The 23,423-nt window shown below is 46.2% G+C and overlaps 1 protein-coding gene across 2 annotated transcripts; it reads right to left on the reverse strand.

The window, feature by feature from the left end:
- Positions 1 to 12,124: 12,124 nt before the first annotated feature.
- LOC114616618 (polyprenol reductase) lies at positions 12,125 to 23,034 on the reverse strand. 2 transcript variants are annotated; one of them, XM_028762043.1, is made up of 6 exons: positions 22,814 to 23,034; positions 16,414 to 16,556; positions 14,982 to 15,017; positions 14,273 to 14,467; positions 13,510 to 13,644; positions 12,125 to 12,661 (listed from the first exon to the last, which is right to left on the reverse strand). In XM_028762043.1, exons 1-6 carry the CDS (start codon positions 23,032 to 23,034, stop codon positions 12,402 to 12,404), a joined length of 990 nt encoding a protein of 329 aa, XP_028617876.1. In that variant the 3' UTR covers positions 12,125 to 12,401. The 2 variants fall into 2 exon arrangements, with proteins under 2 accessions (XP_028617876.1, XP_028617874.1); XM_028762041.1 differs by having other exon boundaries at positions 14,273 to 14,470.
- Between the last annotated feature and the right edge of the window lie 389 nt (positions 23,035 to 23,423).

A 23,423-nucleotide genomic window follows, 5' to 3' on the forward strand; every position in this document is an offset into this window, starting at 1 on the left:
AGAGGGAGAGGGAGAGGGAGAGGGAGAGGGAGAGGGAGAGGGAGAGGGAGAGGGAGAGCCCTCATTGCTTGTCACAGGGTATGCTAGGCTAGTTGACCAGTGGGTTTCTGGGGATTCTCCCATTTCCCATCTTGTCTTAGGAGTACTGAGATTACAGACACCCTACCTCAGTTGCCTTTTGTGTGTTCTGGGTTCCCAAATTCAAATCCTCACACAAGTGCTGTGCCCATCTAAGCCATCGGCCTTCAAATGCCTTCCTGATCTTAATATCAGAGTGTATTTTATGAATGCAAGAATTACGTATGGCAAGTCACATGTTACTTATTCCTTCTGACACACCCTCAGACACTTCTGTTTCTAAGCAATCACATCCTATGACAGACCTTGCAGGGGCTGCCATTCAGCGAATGGAATGAAATTAATATGTATTTTTTTGTTGTTTTAAAAAATTTCATGTCCTCCCTGAAAAACAAAACAAAACAAAACAGAAACAAAACCTAACCACTTGCCAATCTGAAGTTGTTCTCAGAGGGAAAAGTACTGAACCCCGTTAAACCCTAATCATGGACAGAGGAAACTCTGTCTAGTGTGCTTTGTAATTCTAGCACACAAAGAACACGCCTGGAGGATAGACGTGCGACGGTGTGCGATGCACTCAGAGAGAACAAGCTTGTCAGAGACGCAGCTAAGTCACATCACAAATGAGGCACTCAGGGTGACTTTGGTAAGCTGCAGTAGGTTGATAAATTAGTTTTTAAAAAGTCTTAGGTTCCGTGGTTTCATCCGTCTGCCTGCTTTTTAGCATGGTCTCACAGGACATTCCTAGCAGAAGGTGTCCTGTGGGAAGGGAACCATTCCCCTCTCTGCCTCTTCATATCACATGCTTTATGTTCCGGTTATATGATTATCCTAAAATCTACCTAGACTTTCTTGCATCATGTCTTCTTTTTAAAATTACATTTGTATATTTATTTGTATCTGTATGCGTGTGCTCACACAGAGTGTGGAGGCCAGAGGGACTACTTACAGGAGATGGCTCTGTCTTTCCACCATGTGGGTGGGTCCTCAGGTCATCAGGCTTGGGAGAAAGCACCTTTACCCTCTGAGCCATCTTGTGGACTTGCTTCCACACCTTAAAAGCAAAATCACAAAAGGAAACTGTACAGACAATTTCAGATGAAAAGGGAGAAAGATGAATTGGAGGTAGGATCTGGTCACAAGTAGGTGGGAAGGAAGGATGAAACAGTGGCTAATCCTGATGAATTAAAACCCAATTTTTATAATCTCTCAGGGTGGGCCAGAGTTGCACTAAAACTCTGTCCTCATAGCTGAGTCACAAGCTACGTTCCTACCCTCTTACTGGGTCATGTGATTTCTCCAGTGTGGTTATTTTTAAACCTCAAACATTGTATACAATCCACAGAGCAGAAAGGTCATGACGGGGGGGGGCCAGCAGGCCACTGGGAGCAGGTCTCCAGGTCAGGAGACAAGAAATCTCAAAACGCTGACCTTTTTCAGTTTAGTTTATATGAGAACAAATGCTAAAGTTAGAGTCTTCAAGTTGAAGACCAATCACTGTTCTCTTCAACAGACACATTTTAATGCTAACATTCTGGAGAGGTTTCTCTCAGTCTCCCATAAATACTGCATTCCTATTATGAGAACCTGTTTTTTTTTTTTTTAAATGTGGGTGCTATTATAGGTCTACTGGCCCCTATTGATAAAAATACTTCTTTGACCGTTCAGTTTTGATTCTTTCTCAAAATGATTTCAAGATACTTAGTAGTCTAAACACCCAAACAATGACTGTTTTTTACAAAGCAATAATAAACCACATTTAATCTTTTCTTAAAATAAAATTTACATTTACTTATTTGGGAGAGGGGCACATCACAGCTCATATGTGGACGGCAGAGGACAACTTGTGGAAGTGAGCTTTCTCCTTCCACCATGTGGGTCCTGGGACCAGACTTGGGGCTCTGCTGCTTCTCCCCACCCCAGCCCTGGGGTTACAGATGCGCTTGTTCATACCAGGCTTCTTACGTGGGCACTGTAGATCCAACACACTTGTGTAGTGAGCATTTTACTGACTGAACTGTTTTCTCAGCTTCCCCAGGAGGACTTCATAATTCAGTTCTCACTTGAATAACTAAATCTTCCTTTGCCTGAAATTGATACATGGCTTTCTAGGAGAGATTTGCTATTAGAGAAAAAAAAATGGATAAAGTGTGTCACGTGCATTACTTATGGATCACTGTCACGTCCACCATGTCTTGTCCATTTCTTAGAAAAACTTAGGTTAAACTAATTATAGAAAGAAGTTGGAGGGCTGGCAGGCTACATCTCCTGTTGGGGACTAGGTTGACATCTGTGGCACTTGTTACCACCGAGGACATGCATGGTCTGTGCTGCAGCCTGAAGTCACGTAGGTGTCTGTATGCCATGCTGGTGCCAGCAGCCCTGAGGGTTCAGGAGCCAACAGGGCCTCCTGAGGTCATGGTGATGTCCGACTCCATGCTGCTGCTGAGCCCTTGTCTGGGTCCATGATCCTGCTATGGCTGGGGTCTGTGTTGATGACTGTGGCCCGTGTTGCACCAAAGGCCTGTGCTGCAACCTGAAGCCACGCAGCTGTCGGTGGGCCTTGCTGCTGAGAGTCATATTGACGTGAATGACCTGTGCTCCAACTGAGGCCATGTTGATATCTGTGGTCCCAGCAGCCTCTAAAAGGCCATGTCTGGGTCCATGGTCCTGCTACAGCAAGGGACTGTGGTCTGTGCGGTCACTAGAAACTGTGTGGAGGCTCCATGCTTTTACTGACTGTAAAGAGCTATGACGTGATATTGCTGTGATATTGGTGACTGCAGACACACATTGAGAGGAAAGGACATGGAAGGCTTTGTGACAACCCCTACACACATACACACACCCCAAGCCTCCCCACCTCAAAGTAACAGCCTAGACAGGAAGTCACCAAGAAGAACTCTTAAAATGTGTGGCGCGGAAGCTGAAGTGTAGCTCTCCACAATGACGGTTTCTGGTGGGGGAGCAGGAGAGGAAGGGCTTAAGGGGCAGGCCAATGGGAGTTAGACCATGCTCCAGGGAGTATATCAACAGCACACAAATTAGACTTTTTTTTCTTATTTTTATTTTTCCTTTTTTGAGGTGAGGGGAGGTCACATGATGTGCATGATGTGAAACTCCTAGAGAATCAATAAAAGCATTGTGTGTATGTGGGAGGGCAAGAAGTCAAGCGAGTTAATGAATTCACCCAGCCATAGTGTTTGAGAGTGACATTTTCCTACACACAAACCAAACTGGATTTCTTTCTCCCCTCTACACATCCCCCCTTTTTAAAAAAAAAAAATTGCATTCTTCTCTCATATATTACGCCCTTCCCCTCCCTCGTTCCCCAATCCACCCCTCCCCACCGAATTAAAGAAGAAAGAGTATATATATATATATATATATATATATATATATATATATATATATATTACAGTTATATATATATATACACACACAGACACACAGACACACACACACACACACACACATTTCTGCACGTTTCCAAGCTTTCCGTCCATCGTTAGCTGGCTTCGTGGCTGTCAGGCCTACCGTGAGTGTTATGTAGCTGTTTCCTCCAGGATGGTCATGATCATTACTCTCTTGAATCAGAGAAGCTCATGAGATTGGTCCTATTAATGCTCCCTCACAGAGGTTATTGCTCCCTCACAGAGGAAGCCGGAAGCTCATATAATGCATTAAGACTTAAAAGACCCCCCTGTCTCTCCTGAAGTTACAGAAGTGGTTAAAATCAGGGGTCAGCATAAGAGGCTCCTTGGTACTCTAGCTGCCTGTAAATTGCCCAGATGACTCACCAGCGAGGTTTCATGCATCATCTATGCTATATGGCGGCATAGTGCAGCTTCTGTAGCGTAGCTTCCCACGAGCATCTTTGCTGCTGTGAGACTCTTCGGTGGGATGGCCACCTATAAGCTACCCAAGGGACTTCCTGGTGATATAGCTGCCTTTGACTCAGTCGCCTTTACCCTGGTGGGTAACCACAAGAGACTTATCATCTAGACTTGGACAATGTAAATTTTTTGGTCTGTTGGTACCCTCTTTCACTAGAAGAATACACATTTCTTTACGTCGTTCTGTGGTCTGGTGCCTGAACATGGACTGACAGAATCAAGGTCAGCAGCAGTGGACTGTCTCTAGCGGATGAGAGGGATTGTGGGACAGCTATGGTCTTCCTGGGGTGGGAAGGCTTGCCATCTTACTGTGGCAGCAGTTGTGTGGTCTGGTTGATAAGACATGCTACTGGAGATTGGAAGGATGCTCCAGTTGGTAAGGTGCCTGCCTTGTTGTAAGTATGAGGACCTGAGTTTCATATGTAGAACCCATGTTAAAAAACAAAAGCTGGGTATGCTGTTGTGTGCCTGAAATTCCAGAGCTGTTGGGGGTGGGGAGAAAAGAAAAAGGAAAAAAAAAAAGCAGAGTCCCAAGGCTCTCGGAGAAGCTAGCATAGATAGGCAAGTTGCAGGCTAGTTAGGGATCCTATCTCAAAAACCAGGGTGGATGACGCCTGGAGAATGGTACCCTAGATTGTCTTCTGACTGCTATATGCATGCACACACATGTGCCCATGTGTGTGTATGTATATGTGTGTACACACACACAGTAAAAATTTTTAAAAAGACATGTGACTGATTTTGAGCTGTCTGCTCAGTGAGGCAAGAGATCTTGTGGGGTAAGAACTACCCCTCCAACAGTGTGAAAATGTAGCAGAGTGCCCAGCAACTGGAGACTCCAAGCTGAAATGCAGGTTTGTTGGTCCCTGCTAGTGTTCAGAGCACTTGGGTATGGATGTTGGCACAGCCCTCCAAAGCACAGGGGCCATGGCAGTCAGTGGCTGCACATGGAGAAGACAGAATGGTTCAGGTGAGGATTGCACCAGTCCTGGATGAGGCAACTATTGCCCCTCCCTACAGAATACTTTGTGTGCATTTCTTTCCTGTAAGAAGTTTGATTTGGGGTGCTGTCTTAGTCAGGATTTGCATTCCTGCACAAAACATGACCAAGAAGCAACTGGGGAGGAAAGGGTTTATTCAGCTTACACTTCCATACTGCTGTTCATCACCAAAGGAAGTCAGGGCAGGGACCTGGAGGCAGGAGCTGATGCAGAGGCCATTGAGGGATGCTGCTTACTGGCTTGCTTTCCCTGGCTTGCTCATAGAACCCAAGACTACCAGCCCAGGGATGGCACCACCCACAATGGGCTGGGCCCTCCCCCCTTGATCACTAATTGAAAAAACACCTTACAGCTGGATCTTATGGAGGCATTTCCCCAATGCTGTTGTGTGCCTGAAATTCCAGAGCTGGCCCCTGTGCTTTGGAGGGCTGTGCCAACATCCATACCCAAGTGCTCTGAACACTAGCAGGAACCAGCAAATCTGCATTTCAGCTTGGAGTCTCCAGTTCTTACCCCACAAGATCTCTTGCCTCACTGAGCAGACAGCTCAAAATCAGTCACATGTCTTTTTAAATTTTTTTTTACCAAGGAGCATGGAGGCTCCTTTCTCTGTGATAACTCCAGCTTGTGTCAAGTTGACACACAAAACCAGACAGTACAGGTGTACTATGTTTTCAATGTGAAGTGTTCCTGGGGGCTCATGTATTATTTATTTAGTTAGTTATTTAGTTAGTTACTGGTTTTTTGAGATAGGATTCTGTGTAGTTCTGGCTGTCCTGGAACCTACTCTGTAGACAAGGCTATCTTTGAACTCAGAGATCTGCCTGCCTTCGCTGGGATTAAGTACTTAAACACGTGGTCCCCAGCTGCTGGTGATGTCTTGAGAGGCTGTAGAACCTTTAAGTGATAGAACCTCCTCGGTAGAGGTCAGGGATTGGGGCAGGCTTTGAGGCTGACAGTCAGGCTTGCTTCCTGTCTTCCCTGGTTTCTCATCTGCTACATGGCAAACAGGCATCTGCCTCCGAGTGTTTCCACTATTACAGAGCCACCTGACACTTTGTCTTCCCCACCATAAAGACTTATCTCCCTTAAAATTGTGAGCCCAGGAAACCTCTCACAGAGATGAGAAAATAGAGGACGGCTCACCTGATATTCACGCTTCATGTAACACCTGTCAGGGAGTTTTCTTTGAGGTGTCAGCTATAGGAACGGCCACATGCTTGGGCAAAATTAGCCTGTAAAATGACAAGATTATTTGTCGAACCTAAGTTGCTAACGGCCAGAGGTAGCCGGTGAGGTTAGACAGCTCACAGAAACTGACTGGATTGTGAAGGGTTAAATGGGCTGACGAGATTCTGGTCTGAGCTGCTGTGCCCAATACTGCTCTTTTGAAAGAACAACAAATGCACACAAGGGGGTCTTTCCATGTTGAATTGGACCCTGCTAACGTTTTTTGTAAGTATCCTCATAGCTGCTGAATTCCAAGACCAAATTCACACTTCCTTAGAACCGACAGCCAAGGACCTTCAGAGAGCCTGCTCAACCTTCGAGAAAATATTTCATTATACAATGCTATTCGGAAGAACAGCAGTTAAAGGGTTTAAAAACAGAAGCACTCTGGCTGGATTTAACGGACACCTAGCTGGGTAGTGGTGGCGCACGCCTTTAATCACAGCACTTGGGAGGCAGAGGCAGGCGGATTTCTGAGTTTGAGAGTTCAAGGCTAGCCTGGTCTACAGAGTGAGTTCCAGGACAGCCAGGACTACACAGAGAAACCCTGTCTCGAGAAAAAAAAAAAAAGGGACACCTAGATGCCGTAGGATTGTGGAATTGAACATCCCAGTGCCGGGTGCAGGTTACTTAACTACAGCTATCAGCAAGGGAGGCTTTGGGGCCACCCACTCTACACAGAACACAGGCTACCGCTGCTGCTGTCTGCACACAGAGCTAGACAGTACGTCTCTATTGTTGCAAACCTTGCACGCTCTGGTTGAAGGTTCTGGATAATCCACCTGACACAGAAACAGAAGTTTCCTCACTGACAGCTGGCTTTCACAGTGCTGTAAGATACTCTGCCAATTGCTGAGGGGAACAATGGTCCTGCTCAGCTGTGGGCTGGCTCCATGGATTAATGCCAACAACAAGCCAGGCAAGGCATGCGTGCCCCCCAGGAGCACAACTGTCTGCGCACAAACAACTACTTTCCAGGATTGACACTTCAAGCCAAAATAAAAAAAAAAAAAATGTCTTGTCTGAGGAAAGTCATAGGCTCAATGGGGAAGTTACTATTATTGTTTTTTTAGTGGAATGTGTTGTGACTGTGGCCTTCTAAACACTACGTTTCTGGCCATAAATTATCACTGCTGTTGGCCTTGGTCAGGGTGATGTGCTTATATAAAGATAAAGAGGGGGGATATGTGGTGAGGTGTGGGGAAGGAGGTGCCTCTGTGAGCCCGTGCTGAGGCATCCCTTCCTCCTGAGGGACCAGCCACACGTATAGAATAGAGTTTATTCAGGGCATGGGAAGGGGAGTTAAGAGGGTAGTACAGGCAGAGAAAGGCAGAGAAAAAGAGAGAGGGGCAGAGAGAGATGGGAGGGGGAGGGGAGGGGGAGGGGGAAGGAGAGGGGGAGGGGGAGGGGGAGGGAGAGGAGAGGGGGAGGGAGAGGAGAGGGGGAGGGAGAGGGAGAGGGGGAGGGAGAGGGGAGGGGGGGAGGGGAGGGAGAGGGGGAGGGGAGGGGGAGGGAGAGGGGAGGGGAGGGAAGGGAAGGGAAGGAAGTAGAGGCTTGCCATGAGCATCTGGAGAGCAGGAAAGGGGATGGGGAGGCGGGGGAAGGGACAAGAGGACCGAGAGGGACCAAGAAGACAGGAGCAAGAGAGAGCAGAGGGGGCAAGCAGCCCTTTTTATAGTGAGTCAGGCATACCTGGCTGTTGCCAGGTAAGTGTGGGGCGGAGCTTATACAAAATGCTAACACAGGGGAGCAGATATTACAAAGGTCATAACTACTCACATTGCCTAGACTAAATGGCTGTTGGTGTGGTGGAGTAGTTCAATGCTCAGCCCTCAGTGGAAGAAAATAATTTACACCTTGTCACCTCTCCAGGGCTCAAGGAACATTGCCAATTGGAGGGGTGGAAAGAATGTAGGAGCAAAAAGTTATGGCATCGTGAAGCTTGTCCCCATGGGTGGGATGTCCTCACTGCCATCTTGAATCAAAGCAACTCTATTCACCCACAGAAGATCCTTATTAGATCAGACCCAGTAACATTCCCTCATGAAGGCCATCGGGGAGCTTTCCCATGATTCATGGGTTCATAAGGCCACCCCTTCTCCAAGGTTATACAAAGGTTAAATAGTCACTTGTGGGAGGCAAACTTTTGTTTGAGACAGGGTTTCTCTGTGTAGCTCTGGCTGTCTTGGTACTCGCTTTGTAGACCAGGCTGGCTTCGAACTCAGAGATCCACCTGCCTCTGCCTCTTGAGTGCAGGGATGAAAGACATATGCCACCACATCTGGCCTGGAGGCAAACTCTTTTAGTAGTTACACATAAGTTGTCCAGGGGACTTTTCTATGGTGCGAATACCATGGGTAAGACTTGGAAATGGTATAGCTTCAAGCTGCCTAAGGGACTGGTGGAGTAGCTGTCACCCATGTACCTACAAATTTACCCCAGATCAATGGTTCATCCAGTGAGATTTAGACATAGGTTTTTAGTCTGTTGGTACTTTTTCTATCTGAGGTGGATGCATCTTCCTAGGAGAAGCCCCATGATATTGAGCCAGAAACATCACGGCAGCAGGGCATGCCAGAGGAAATGTACTCACCTTAGAGCAAGCAGGAGACAGAGAGCTGAGAAACTGCCAAAGGACAGATAAACACTTCAAAGACTGACTGCAGAGAGTTTCATCTTCAACTAGACCCCACCCATTAAAAGTCTATTTGAACAGCTAATGATTTAACCAATGGACTAACGTATGAGCCAATCATCTCTTAAATTAAAAAAAAACCCTGTATGTATGGGTATATCTGTGTATTATGCACATGCCTGATGTTTAGAGTTCAGAAGATGGTGTTATATGCCCTGGAACTGGAGTTACAGACAATTGTGAGCCATCATGTGGATGCTAGGAATTGAAGCTGGATCCTCTGGAAGAGCAACGAGTGCTCTTAACCGCTGAGCTACCTATCCAGCTTTCCAACCATCACTTAAAAGAACCGATAGCTACAACCAACCCTTCTAACACACAAACTGCTGGGAGATACCAGTCTATCCTACCCATAACAGATTGCAGTAATAATCACACATAGCACTAGAAATGTAACACAAACACATTGTGCAGACAAGTAACTCATGCTCACTCTAAAGATTTTTTTTCTTTTTATCTAAAGATGTTAGTGTGCAGGATGAGTTACAGCCCAAAACAAAGGCTACTTTCAGCCCAGCGCTGTAGAGAATGCAGTTCCTAGGTAGCTCAGCATCCTAACTTGACAGTGTTGCCGTTACATCCTAGGAGGTGAAGAATTTGCACATCAAGCTGTTTGTGAGTCATCCATGTGAAGAATTTATAAATCTGTATGGTATTCGCCCTTTTGGGATATTTTCACAAACACAAAACACAGTGGTGGTTTTGGCCCCTTTAGATGTAGAATGGTTCTCAGGTATGCTGTATTGTTCAGGCCTCATTCAACATCCATGCTACTTTACACACACACACACACAAACACACACACACACTCACACATGCCTACTTTTTTCTTTTCTGAGAGAAGTTCTCATGTATCCCAAGCTGGCCTTGAACTTGTTTTGTAGCCAAGGATGACCTTGGACTTCTGATCCTCCTGCCTCCATTTTCCAAGTTCTAGGATTACAGGCATTCATGACTATATCTGGTTTTATAGTGTTGGGGAATCGAACTCCGGGACTCATGCATGCTAGGCAAGTGCTTTAGGACCTGAGCTACATCCCAAGCTTGTTCTGAGTCTTTCTCTATTCCCCCTTTCACCTTCACCTACAGGTGACGTGCTTGGGCAAGGAAAAAGAAGAAAGAGAGGATAGTGTGTAAGGGACAGCAAGGGCAGGAGGGCAGGATCTGCAGCTCTCTCAGACTGACAGGGTCCCATAGGTGTATCCCACAGTCCAAATCCTCAGTGACATTAGGTGTAAAGCTTCATCCTAAAGCAACACACAACTTTCCTTTAGACTCTTTATTTAAAATCATGTATGCTATCTGTATGGGAATTAAGACCAAACTGCCATATGACTTACATCCACCTACTATGCTGGAAAAGTTTTGAGGCTTAGTCCCAAAGACAGCACAGCAAATTCTAAATGATAAACAATAAACCTCATTTACATGAACAGACAGAACAATCTTGGTTAAATGATGATTTAATTGGTGGTAGAGAAGAGGCAACAAAAGGATTCACAGAGGAGCTTCGACATGGGTTTTGTAAGCAAGTGCTTACAGTTTCCTCTAAGATTTAAACCTTCTGCTCTAAGGGAGGCTCAGCAAGCACAAGATGCTAAGAGGGAGGTGAAGCAACTGGATGTTTTAAGGGGAGTTAGCAGATTCCATCCCGAAGGGAAGCTCATTAAACTCAGGAAAGAGACAATTCACTGGCTTCAGGAACTTCCTAGAACCGAGCAGTTTCACTAGGCTCCTCCGAAATATATAACATGCAAGACTGCCAAGAGACACTCAGACAAGCTAAGATGACTGGAAGAAGCAGAGATCAACTGAGCTACCTGGAGAGGATACCCTCTAACCTGTTAAGTGGCCTGCAGGCTGTGCAGTGTGCTCCAGGTTCCCAGCTTTGTGAGCTGTCACCCAGGCTGGGGCGAAACTTGGTGATGCAGCTGTCTTTGAGTCACTACTGCTCCTGTAAGGAACCCCTCACCCATACTTCTGTCAGTAACTCGAAAAAAACTGACTAGGTCACCAAGTTAGATTTTGGTGGTATCCTTACTTCAGTCTACTGTAGATTCCCTACCCAAGGCTAGGTCTGGTGGCACATGCCTTTAACGCCAGCATTTGGGGTGTCTTACTCAGTAGTATACATGGCATCTGTATTAACAGAGTAGGATGGCGGCTGGACACACAGGCAAAGTACGTAGGATACAAGAAGCACTGGGCTCAGTCCACGGCACTGGACTGCACACACCTGCAATTCCAGCACTTGGGAGATTGAGCCGGGAGGGTCAAAAGTACAAGATCACCCTCTGATACATAATGATTTCAAGGCAGCCTGGGCTACATGAGACCCTGACTCAAGAAAAAAAAGACAAAACAAACGAACAAGCAAACAAACAAACAAAAACCCAAAGAAACAAAACAACAACAACAAAAACTTCAAGTACCTCAGCTAGTAAACAGTAGGCTCAAGTTTTTTTCTGTTAGTACCGGGAGCTGAAGTCAGACTATCCAACTATATCCCAGCCCAGAACATTTTCCATTGTAGGAATGTGGAGATTTTCCTGTTGCCAGGACAACAGTATTTTCTTTCTTGCTTCAGTCTTTCACCCCATGTCTCTGCTTCCCATTGACCCAACTGGATATTTCCTTTAACACAAGCTGTCAAAGGTGTAGCTTTATTCCTGGTTATCCTTTGGATTCTCTCCATAGTTGAAACAGACCCAGGCATATGTAAACATTGTAAGGCTCGAGAGAGACTGCTTCCTTCCATGTTACCCAGTCCAGGGCATGTGTGTACGCATACATATAAAAATATTTTATTTCTCGATGTTTTCAGTACAAGTGTCAAAAAGAGAATTCCATCAAAGAGGTTTCCAAACTTGTTAATAGGTTGGTTGCAGGGCAAGCGAGGGAGTGGGGATATAACTGGAGCGATCAATGAGAAAATGAAGAATGCTAACTAAGCCTACAAACCCCTTTCTCCCTGGAGCCATGGGTCTGATACTGTACATTCATGTTATTTTCAGAGGTTCCTGTTTTTATTGGCATGTGGCAATTAAAAACCTATGATCACCCACAGCATTCAGTGCAGTTCACTGTTCCCACAGAGAGAGAGAAGTGGGGGGAGGGAGGGAGGGAGGGAGGGTGGGGGAGGGGGAGGGAGAGAGAGAGAGAGAGAGAGAGAGAGAGAGAGAGAGAGAGAGAGAGAGAGAGAGAGAGACTCAAGAATGCATGTATCCATGCAACACTGTTTATACTCCTGGTTAGCGTGGCTGTAAAGCAGCTTGGAGACACTGTTTATTTGTCATCAGTAAAGCTTGACAGGAAGCGGATCCTGGTTTGCCAGAATGTCTTCTCCACCTGGAACAACACCTCGCCTGGTGAACACTGTTTGGCACTGAAGTAGAACAGGGACTGTCAAACATTCTTGCCGAAAGTGTACTTCAGTCCATTTCAGTGTCTCTAGGGATGGCATCTGTCACCTGGCTTGCGTTCTTCACCATAAAGCCTGCTCTAAAACAAAAACGGGAGGAAGGCTTTCCTATGCTTTGGGTAGGAGACAAACGTGCTTCTGTAGAACTTGTGGTTGAAGAATGCGGACAAGGCTTGGCTGAAGAAGACGTACGTCACCACCAGCCACCAGGTTAAGTTGTGGAGCCCAAAGGTGACAGCCATGGAGACATAGATCACCAGCTCTGCTAGGTAGTTAGCCGATGACACATACTCAAACCAGTCTCCAAAGGGGATCCTGTGCTGGCAGTGGATGACCACACCTGAAACACAAGGGAGATGGCTTGTTACCGCTCCACTTCTGAAACCACTGACAGAAACTCTACCGTGTATGAAATCCTCTCACATCCCCACTGTCCATCAGCTTTAACCAGGCATGAGTGTTACATGGCTTTAATTCCGGCACTTGGGAGGCACAAGCAGAAGGATCTCTGGGAATTAGAGGTCAGCCTGGTCTACCTAGTGAATTCTAGGACAGCCAGGGCTACACTAGAGTGACCCCATCTCAAAACAACAACAGCAATTAGAAAAACAAAAACCAACCAACCAACCAACCAACCAAGAAAAACTCAAACCAAAAAACAAATCAAAAAATGTAAAAAACCTTCTGCTTGGGTTTCCCATCAGTTCTCATAAGCACACAAGGGCTCAGATGCCAGAGCCAGGAGGCATGAGTTCAAATCCTGACTCTTCCAGTTGATCACTGTGTAACTTCACATAAACTGCTGAATCTCATTGTGCCTCCATTTCTATAAAACACAAATAATTCAAACTGTACCCATAATGAGTCAGCCCAGGCTAACTCAGAAGCCAAGTTTCTTTCCTTCAGCTGGGAGTCATACAAGTTCATACTAATATAAGTTTTCCACATCCCATCAAACACATGTGAGTGGTGCTGTCCCCAGAGGTGGGAACAGGACAGGGTCACAGACTGCCAGAGCTAGATCTGTCAGGGAGATCTGCCATCTGATTTTACTAAGCAGAAGATCATGATTCGGACGGTGTTTGTCAAAAGTGAGTATTTGATATCGACAAGGGAAGGAAGGAAGGGACAGAGAAAGCCAGCTCTGTGGGCGAGAGGCCATTTGAGAGGCCCCAGAAGACACCTCACCTTTTTTATTTCTCCTGAGATTGCTGAGAATGAGGTGGCACTTATACTGATGGGCAGATGACCAGAAGAACATTATCATTCCGAGGATGTGGAACCACCGGGCCTGCATCAGCAGATTCTTCCGCAGAACATACACTACGGGAACAGGAAGTGTCCATTAGCCAGCGCCACGGAGCGGCAGCTTTCCGTTCCCTATAAACCATCAACCAACCTCACGGCCTTCTCACACCCACACCCTTGCTTCCCTCTTCCTGGCTGGAGAGCACTCGGACACCTTAAGGCAGTCTCCATTTAGCACAACCACTCAGTCTTCCTCTTCCCTCAGGCTGCCCCACGTGAAGAAGCGCTTTGTTAGGAGGGCAGCCGTCCCAAGAATTAACGGCAAGGGAACAGTTTGCATTCCTTCTTCAAAGCAGAGCTACTCACCTCAAGCGCCTTTGCCTCACGTTCTGTAATGTAATCTCATATAGTGACTTCTCTCTGTCACCCACACACACCCCAGACAGCTGAGCTCTGGGGAGGCCCCCTCCTTTGGGGGCTCTTTCTTTGGAGTCTCCCACCTGCTGCTCAGAGCTCGGCTCACCTTCCTCCCCACACAGCTTTAACTTCATGATCCTTAAACAGCCCCGGAGTGCCCTGTACTTTCTATCGTCCCTGAAGTCTCCGCTGCTGACGCTAGTGTGCCTAGGTTTTAGCCATCACAGTTAAAGTATCTACGTGGTGACATGATGACTTTGGAACCTATACCGCAAGGGCCACTTACCATTCTTGTCATCCATGGGCACTTGGCTCAGTACCGTCAGGCCAACGAGGACATAGTAGACAAGCCCGAAACAATACTGCGCCACGTGAATGGCTGCATTGGAGAAGACGCTGACGTAGAAGCACTCGAAGAGTCTCCGGAGGCTGTGGACCCACAGGAACACCAACACCAGGAAGGCAGACAGAGCCAGCTCACCTGCTGCAACGCAGGAGAGAAGGAGCATACTCAGTCTCGCCTCCAGGGTTAAGTCAAGGGTTGCATTTACCCACTGTGGAACCTAAGACCAGAGTCAAACGGCCACGGAGGCCATTTGAACTAACGCTTCCTCTTTCAAAGTATGAGGACACAGGCTGAACGAGTCACATGGTAAATTAGTGGCAGAGTGCTGGGAAGGGGGGCAACACTCATCTCTGACTCCCTCATTCAAAAGCCTTCCTGGGCACATGGGCATCACCATAAAGGGTGGAGGTGCTCCGAGGTGCTCAGGACTCAGGGTCCATGAATCTTTAGTTCCTGTACCAACTCCTGAATGCAGATTGTCAGGGAGAGGCCTATGTTGATGTAGGATCAGGCCTATCTGGTGGGCCCCCGGGGCCACACCCACCCATCAAGGCAGAGACAGAGGCAGGCATCAAATAGTGAATATTCCTTTCCAGATTTTTTTTTTTTTTAAAGAACAGGGGTTGGAGTTGAATAGTGAAGCACTTGCCTAGCATCCGAGAAGCCTTGGACTCCGTCTCCTGGGCTGCCAAAGGAAAAGCAGAAGAGACATGACATGTTTGGAGAGATAGCGGGTCCCACGATCCACCTTCCTGCACGCCCATCATTAAGTGCTTTGAGGACATGAGCAAAAGCTCATTTTTAAAATATCATAAACTCTAGTCCCTCTTTGAAAAGAGCAACACAGATGCCCACTGCAAGGACACAGCTTGGCGAATTTTTATTCCCAGGTATTACTGGCACTCAGGTTAAGAACTGGCTCAGCGATTAAGAGCACTGACTGCTCTTCCAGAGGTCCTGAGTTCAATTCCCAGTGACCACATGGTGGCTCACAACCATCTGTAATGAGATCTGATGCCCTCTTCTGGTGTGTCTGAGGACAGTGATAGTGCATTCATTCATACACACACACACACACACACACACACACACACACACACACAGAACCTGACCAGCCCTAGTGTTTCTTTCTAAGTATGACCCTACCCCAAGGTTAAGGACTCCATTCTAACTTCTACCAGTATAGATGCACTTCGCTCTTTATATTTTAAGTAAATTAAAACCCAGTTTTCAATTCTTTATGAATATGTTAAAACAAATAATAAAAATTCCTCAAATCTAATCTTCTAAATACATAAACAGGATAGGCAACAAAGGGGTATACATGCATAAACACGGTAAGCATCAAGAGCACACATGCATAAACATGATAAGCATCAAGGGCACACATACACAAACACGGTAAGCATCAAAAGCACACACGCATTAGGACACCGAATCCTTTTTTTTATAAAGCCCCTACCGCTGCTACTCAGTTTCATTGTTTAGCCAAAGACTCACAATATAACATGGTTCTTTTTTAATTAACTAATTTGCTTACTCTCTTGAGAGCATGTGGGGTGTGTGAGTGTGTGTGTGTGTGTGTGTGATGTAGGTCAAAGGACAACTTGTAGGAGTCAGCCTCCTCTTTCCACAATGTAGGTCCTGCAGATGTACCTTGGATCATCATGCCTGTTGGGAATGCCCTTACCCACTGATCCATCTCAGCAGCTTCCAAGCCTTTCTAAAAGTTTACCAAGAGTAATTTTTAAAGTCAAGTGTCTGTGAGCCCTAAGGCATGACTCTGTGGCAGTATAAATGATAAAGGTATCCATGCAAACTCGAGGTTTTTCCAAAGCTTCCCCAGCGTGTGTGAGGCTGTCTTTATAAGATTATCACACACTAATGATATCAGAAGGAGAACAGCCAATCCTGCATTCAGCACAGGGTTTTGAGACAGCAGACCAGAGCCTGACCCTGGGCTTGGCCACTGAGAACTGGGAACCAACTAAACATCTGCCCTCTGCTTACCAGACCTACAGAGGGACCTGACTGGAGAGAACACGGACAGGAACGAAGAACAGGCCAGGGAGCCAAATTACCTTGGAACTGCGTGGCTCCAAGAGATCTGAGCAAAGCGCAAAGCCAGTTTGGAAAAGGTGCTCCCAGGAACAGAGACTGAGAAAGGAACCAGAGCAGGGAGCCATTCCACAACACTGAGGTGATGTAGAAGTGAGAAAAGTACCTGCGAAGGGAGGAAGAGTTAGGCAGCCACCAGCTACAAGCTCCACAAGTCCCAGGACCGGCCCCACCCACACCCGGCCCCACCCACACCCCAGAACAGTACACAACCTGGATTCTACAGGTGGGAATAGTCCAAATGGTACTTCCAAATCACGAGACCCATTAAATCAGAGTAGAAGAGGGATCATTTAACAATCTCTCATCTCTGGGTAACAAGAATGGTCCCTGAGTTCTCACATGGAGCTGAAGCTCCCTGCTCATGAGAACTAGACCATGCTAACACACCAGTGAGATCTGTGAAAGTCCATTAGATCCCAAACTGGATCGCAGTAATTGAACCTGGTCCTCTGAAACAGCAGCGAATGCTCTTAACTGCTAAACCATCTGCTAAACCATCTTTGCAGTCTCATACACCTTTTTAAAAATTTAAAAAATTATTATCATTTATATGTGTGTGTGCGCGTGCACGGACTGTTGCCAAAGACCCACGTTCGACATGTCAGGGCGTTTGTAACTGTGTACAACTTCAGCTAAACTAGCGGGTCAGTAATTCCCATCCTCCCCTGCACTGGGATTACAGGTGCATGTACTATGTCCAGCTTTTTGTATGCATTAGGGGTGGAACTCAGTTCCTCGTGCTTACGTGGCAGGCACTTTACTACCTGATCCATTTTCTTTCCCCTCAGACTTCCAAATTAATTTTTTATAATATGAAAAAAGTTGCAACAATAATGCCAGGTGGCAACTCCTTATGATTCTATTTCTCCAACGACTAAGACCATGAAGCTATTTTGCAATGAATTATTTACAAAGCAAAGAAACATAAAGGCACAAAACCAATGGAATGAAATTAGTGATGCTAAGCTAGTTTAATGTAAGAGATGATGTTGATTTGATAAAACAAAATCACTTAACATGCCACCAGGACCACTGGGGTACATGCCCGAGCCACCTCCCCAGCTCCCGAGACGGTTCTTCTGAGGTTCCACCCTCCTATGCCTTTCCTACCACAGCTGGAGTATCTCCTCTCTGAAACACCTAGGATTTTTGCATATATACTGACAGAGAACTTGAAGCTCGAGACCCAAGTCTAAACACAGAATGTACTTATATGACTAATACATTATATATCTGATATGCTAAAGGTGGCCTTATATGAATGTTACTGTTTAATGTTATCTGCTGTTTAACTGTCAGGAAGGTAGGTGTGGGATTTTTCTACATGGGGCACTGTGTCCACATACAAGAGTCTTAGATGTTGAAGCATTTCATATTTTTGAGTTAGAGATGCTCAACTTGGATTTTGTCCTCTAATCAAATCAATTCAGGTAATCATGAGAACTCCCCCACCCCAGGGTCTTTCATGCACCAATAATAAACTCCTTTTCTTCTTTTCACTTTGCCTTGAGGCAATCAATGACCTGGGACCAAAGAGAATTAAACACAGGCTCAGAAGTCTTTTCACAAGGGCCAGAATATGCTTGTAAAAGAAGTCATAGCTCTAGCCTACGCACATGCCCAGAAATCCAGTTTGACAGACTCTGATCTAATCCCATCATCCTGTGCTCCCAGCTGCAGTTGATAAATCCCACCAGAATTATCCGCCCAACTGTTCTGAAACCACCTGAAGAGAGGCCTCATTTTCTCAAAAGTCTGTGCATGGCAGCCTTTTGCCACCATAGCACCCAGCGTCAGCTGTGTTCCAGGTTATCCTTAACACACACTGCCTGGAACTTAGCACAAGTGCAGGACGGACACTCTGGCCATAGCAGAAGGTTAAGAAAGCTTTTAACTGTATGCTTTGTGGGTTTTGGGGAGAGGGAAGGGCTGGGTGCTTGATCTATTTTTTTCTTTCATAAATATTTAGGTCCAACTTAAAGTGTGTTAGGCCGACTTCTAGGAACCTGAACTTGAAGGATGTAAACAGACCCAGCCTATGTCTTAATGGAAGACTTTTTTAGTGGGGTTGGTAATGTTTCAGGAGTCTACTGTAACATTTGATAAGGGACCAAAGTCATAGAGATGTTATTCTGGGTCGGTGATTTGGTGGCTTTTCTGGAAGGGACATCTGCATAGAATATGCAACCCTTCCATGCTTCCATTAAAAGGTTTTTAAATAAACTTTATTATTAAAAAAACCAAAAACCTTGAGGGGGCTAGAGAGATGGCTCAGTGGTTAAGAGCTCTGACTGCTCTTCCATAGGTCCTGAGTTCAATTCCCAGCAACCACAGGGTGACTCACAACCATCTGGAATGGGATCTGATGCCATCTTCTGGTGTGTCTGAGGACAGCTACAATTTACTCATAAAAATAAAATAAATAAATCTTTTTTAAAAACCCAAACTTGCAAATAAATAAAACTACGACACACCAAAATTAGCTAGACCTAAGGTCTATACAACTGAATGCCCTTCTATACAGTTAGAGTGGGCATTCCAAATGGAGCTGTGAAGTTGTACATTAGATTTTTCACTTTCAGTACCTAATATATTTTCTGCACTTATCTGCTACCAAAAACAACAACAACAACAACAAAAACAAAAACAAAAAACAACCCAAAAACAAAAATTCATGGCAGAATTAGAAAAACAATTAGTTCTATATCCTTCTTCATAACTGGTGTCCTATATTCAGTCCTTCCTCCCTTATATTTAGCCTTTTTTCTTCTCCTTTCTTTATGTTATAACGTAGCCACATGTACATGTGTTTGCATGCACCTGGATCATTGGCTAGAGTCTGCATATGAGGGAGGATATTTGGTTTATTTCTTCGTGAGGTTGTGTGACTTCACTTCCTTAAAAGCAGACATCCTAAGTCTAAACATTCCATATGAAGTTAAAATCTTGCAGGAAAATGGATGGATTTAGAGTGTACACTATTAAGCAGGGTACCTTGCACATTTTCCTAGCAGAGGAAAAGACTACAAAGGCCCTGACTGGGGTTTGTGCTGGGTGTGCTCCATCTGTGGCTCCCTTGGGGCTGTGTATCATAACCTGGAAGAGAGGACAGAGGACCCAGAGCCCTGGAAGGATGCTGGCTTTAGTACTGGAGAACCATCTAGGCTTACCAAAATAAAGCACTTTTTAAAAGAAAATCATTATTCAGTCCTTTCTAAAGTTTCAAAATATCCATCTGAATATTTTGAGATGGGCTGGGGAGATGGCTGAGCAGCAGTTAAGAGCACTTGCTGCTCTCCCAAGAGACCAAGGTTCAATTCCCAGCACCACATGGTGGTTAACATCAAACCCAGCTAGTTCCAAGGGGCAGGACTCCCTATTCTCTCCTCCAGGGGCGCCAGGCATGTACATGGTGCCCAGACATATATGCAGGCAAAACATCCCTAAACAAAAATGAATGAGACACACATAAAACAGCCATCTCCTGGTGACACAGAGACTGTTTAGTTGTGACACAAAGGATGTAGCCTGAGAACTAGGGGAAGAGGCATGATTATGAAATTTCATCTTCACAACAATTCCATAGTTTGCTCTCTTCGCATGGCACATTGAAAACCAAAGGTTTCTTATTCAAGGGCACAGCAGTGGCAGCAGCTGGCTCTAGATGCAGCTAGAATGGGAGGTGTTTATAGCACACTGTTGCACTCCCTTGCCTGCAGACAAGGCTTGCCTGAAATTCTTTTCCTAGCCCTGCGTCACACACGGCCGGTTTGTGTGAAACCTACAGGCAGGTGAATCAGCTGTTTCAAACCAATTGCTGAGCCGTGCCTCACATACGGTGCTACTTCTCCTGTGGCAATTTCGGTTTAAATACACATTATTGTTTTTCTAGTCTCACGAAACACTTTCTAGTCTTTACAGGAGGTCCTATGTCTTGCTTGTCTTTATAAAGACTCAAAATGCAGATCTCAAATCCCCACTGCCTTCTGGGCTAAGACTCACTCCTCCGTTTTCCTCCTTCCGTGACTTGCTTCCTAGAAGTGCCTTTTTCCAAGTCCTGGGAGTAGGGACACTGCAATCTTTGACTGTATATGGTTTGAGGTGGGTACTCCTTTGACCAGCAACCACTTGGGTGATTATTGTGGGTTGAGGCAGAACGCAGGGAGGAAGAAGGACTGTTGGTGAATGCAGAATTATCATTTTAAGTAAGGCAGTTACAGAAGGCCTCACTGAAGATACTGTATCTGAGCTTTACCATGGGCCAGGTGAGAGGGACATACAATCTGAAAACTCAAACAAACAAACAAACAAACAAACAATGGGTCCCATGCTGAAGAACAGAAAACAACATTCCAGGAACTGACTTAGGTTTTATTCTTGCTTCCTTAGGAGAAGATAATTACCAACTAAATGACCTAAATACTACCATATGTGCAGAAACGGGGTTCCATGCTGCCTGTTTGTAAACGTAGAAGTCACCGACTTAATTTTTATTTTCATTCCTGACAATGTCATTACAATTTGCACAAGGAGAAACTATTCAAAATATTTTAAGTCCTAAGCACATTAGCTAAGGTTACCAAATACTATAAAATCTGGATTAATCAAGATATTACAAAGTGCCTCCCGCTGGGGTAAATCCACCGCCATTTGACTTTTTAAGACATGACTCAGGTCTGCACCGTACAAAAGCTTGCCAAGGCACCCTGGAGGTCAAGAGTTTGGCATCTCACGCCGCCAGGCAGGCTGCAAGGGCTAGCCGCCACACTCAATGGTACAACCAGCCTGAATTTATGCACACATGGGTGAGAATCCTGAAGCTCACAGGTCCCTCACAGGTCTGTCATGAGGACCAAGGGAAGAAAGACTTTCAAGTCATTAGCACATGACATACAGGCAACTCCGCTGTGGTAGCGCTAACTCACTTTAGTATTATTTTCCCAGTCTGAATATGCTAAGCACAGTGTCATGGGAGGTCCTCTGGAAACAGAGGGAAGGGGAAAACCTGTCACTGGAAAGTGACTTTACCCATCTCCTGTTACCCCCTTTCATATAAAGAGGGAGGCAGCAATCACAAAGGATAATGTTTTGATGCAAATATTCCCGTTTTCTTTTTAAAATCTATGTCTCAATTACAAATGCCTTTCCCTATTGGCTTGGATTTGTTGGACCTTCTCCATTACTGAAGAAAAAAAAAAAAACAACGACAACAATTTAGGGGAAAACAACAATAGCCCCATCACCTCAGAGCACCTGGACACCATGGGTGGTTCTGCTCTACCTTCTGGAAGGAAAGAGTAATTATTTCACAATCCTAGAAGAATTACAAGAAGCCCAGGGTACCAAGTATTACAGGGATGAATACAGGGAAGGTCCACCTCTTTCTTGGCTGTTACATAAAGGCAGACCTGAGTGTAACAGCTGAGGAGTCCCGCCCAAAAGAATCGAAGTGATTTTTAACTGTGCTTTGAAATCCGGGGATACTAGGACCTTTCTCAAAAGTCAGAAAGTAAATTGCAATATAGCGTAAGGAATATAGGCCGATCAAACCCGAGGACAAGAGGATGGCAAAATCTGCTCATCTTCTTAAAAGTGAGCCTGTAAGCAAGAGTTCTTCCGGGCCTTATCTCTTTACCATTCATTCTTCACAATGACGTCGCGATCTCTGCTCTCACACTAAACCCCTGATAGACCTCTTCCAACAGTCAAGAGAGAGCTGGGGCCAGTTGATAGTCCCCCGCCATCTGCAAGTCTACAGAAAACAACCTAGATGAATCCATCAGAACTCACCACATTCCTTCAAATTCAGTTGTAAAAGCAAAAGCATGATGAATTTCACAGAAAACGACAGCTTTGCTATGTAGAATACTGTGTTAAGATGACTTCTCCATCTACATACGGAATTCAAAGTGGAGCAAAATATGAGAAAGTCATATGGCAGGTCTCACATAGTCTCCGTGGAGTCTATGTGTGCCCCAGAAGATTTTAGTATTTCACAACTTGGTTAACTGAACTTTCCAGGATGGGGTGGGGGAGGCACCTGTAGAGAGGCAGGTTAGGGATGTCAGCACAGCCCCAGGGGAGCACCCTCTGGACATCCTTCCTGACTGTGACAGATCAGGCCAAGAACTGGGGAAATCGAGGAAGAACTTTTCTCCACGTCCATGAACTTCCACGACCTCGAGTTCAGGGGAGGGGACGCGGAAAACTGGGGATAAAGAAGCTAGGGCGGCTCTCTGGGGACTGGGCCGATACAGAGATGCTCTTTCATTTCCGGGGACAGCTCCGGGCAGCCCCTGGCTCACGTGCCCGAGCTGCCTCTGTTGCCCCCTGCCGGGCGCGCCCCGCCACCGAGGTTACCTCTTGGGGACGTCGAAGGCCCTGCAGATGGCGGGGCGCCGCGAGCCGGACTGCTTGGTCTTCCCGTAGCGGATGAGGTCCTGGAAGAGCGCGCAGCTCGGCAGCAGCCTGGCGGGCGTCAGCTGCAGGAGCAGCGCGAGCAGGAAGGCGGCGGCCAGCGCCGACCACAGCGTACGCAACGGGTTCAGGACCGACAGCTCGGCCCCCGCCCAGCCAGCCATGGCCCGGGAGCGGGCTACGCACGCGCGCCGCCGCGCCGCACTCCCTCCCTCCCTCCCTCCCGCCTCCCTCGGCGGCGCGCTTGGCGGTGACGCGGCTCCTGGGCGTGACGCGCGGCCCCGCCCCTGGCAAGTCGCTCCCGAACTGTTTGTGCTTCTGCTCACCTCGGGCGGGCAGGCTGCGATTTAGACTCTTACTGCCTCTACTAATCCCTAGATGCAACTCCAACTTGAAGTTCTGCAGGAGCATGCAAGAACACGTGCTATAGTACAAGTCTTAAATAAATACTTTACACCTATTTATTAAATGGAGTGGGAATATGCCAAGACGTGTGGTTGGACGCCTAAGACAGCTTGGGGGAATTGGTTCTCTCCTTCCACCACGTGGCGCG

The sequence above is a fragment of the Grammomys surdaster genome, unplaced genomic scaffold (genome assembly GCF_004785775.1).
Source record: "Grammomys surdaster isolate TR1022 unplaced genomic scaffold, NIH_TR_1.0 332706, whole genome shotgun sequence".
Classification (NCBI taxonomy): Eukaryota; Metazoa; Chordata; class Mammalia; order Rodentia; family Muridae; genus Grammomys; species Grammomys surdaster.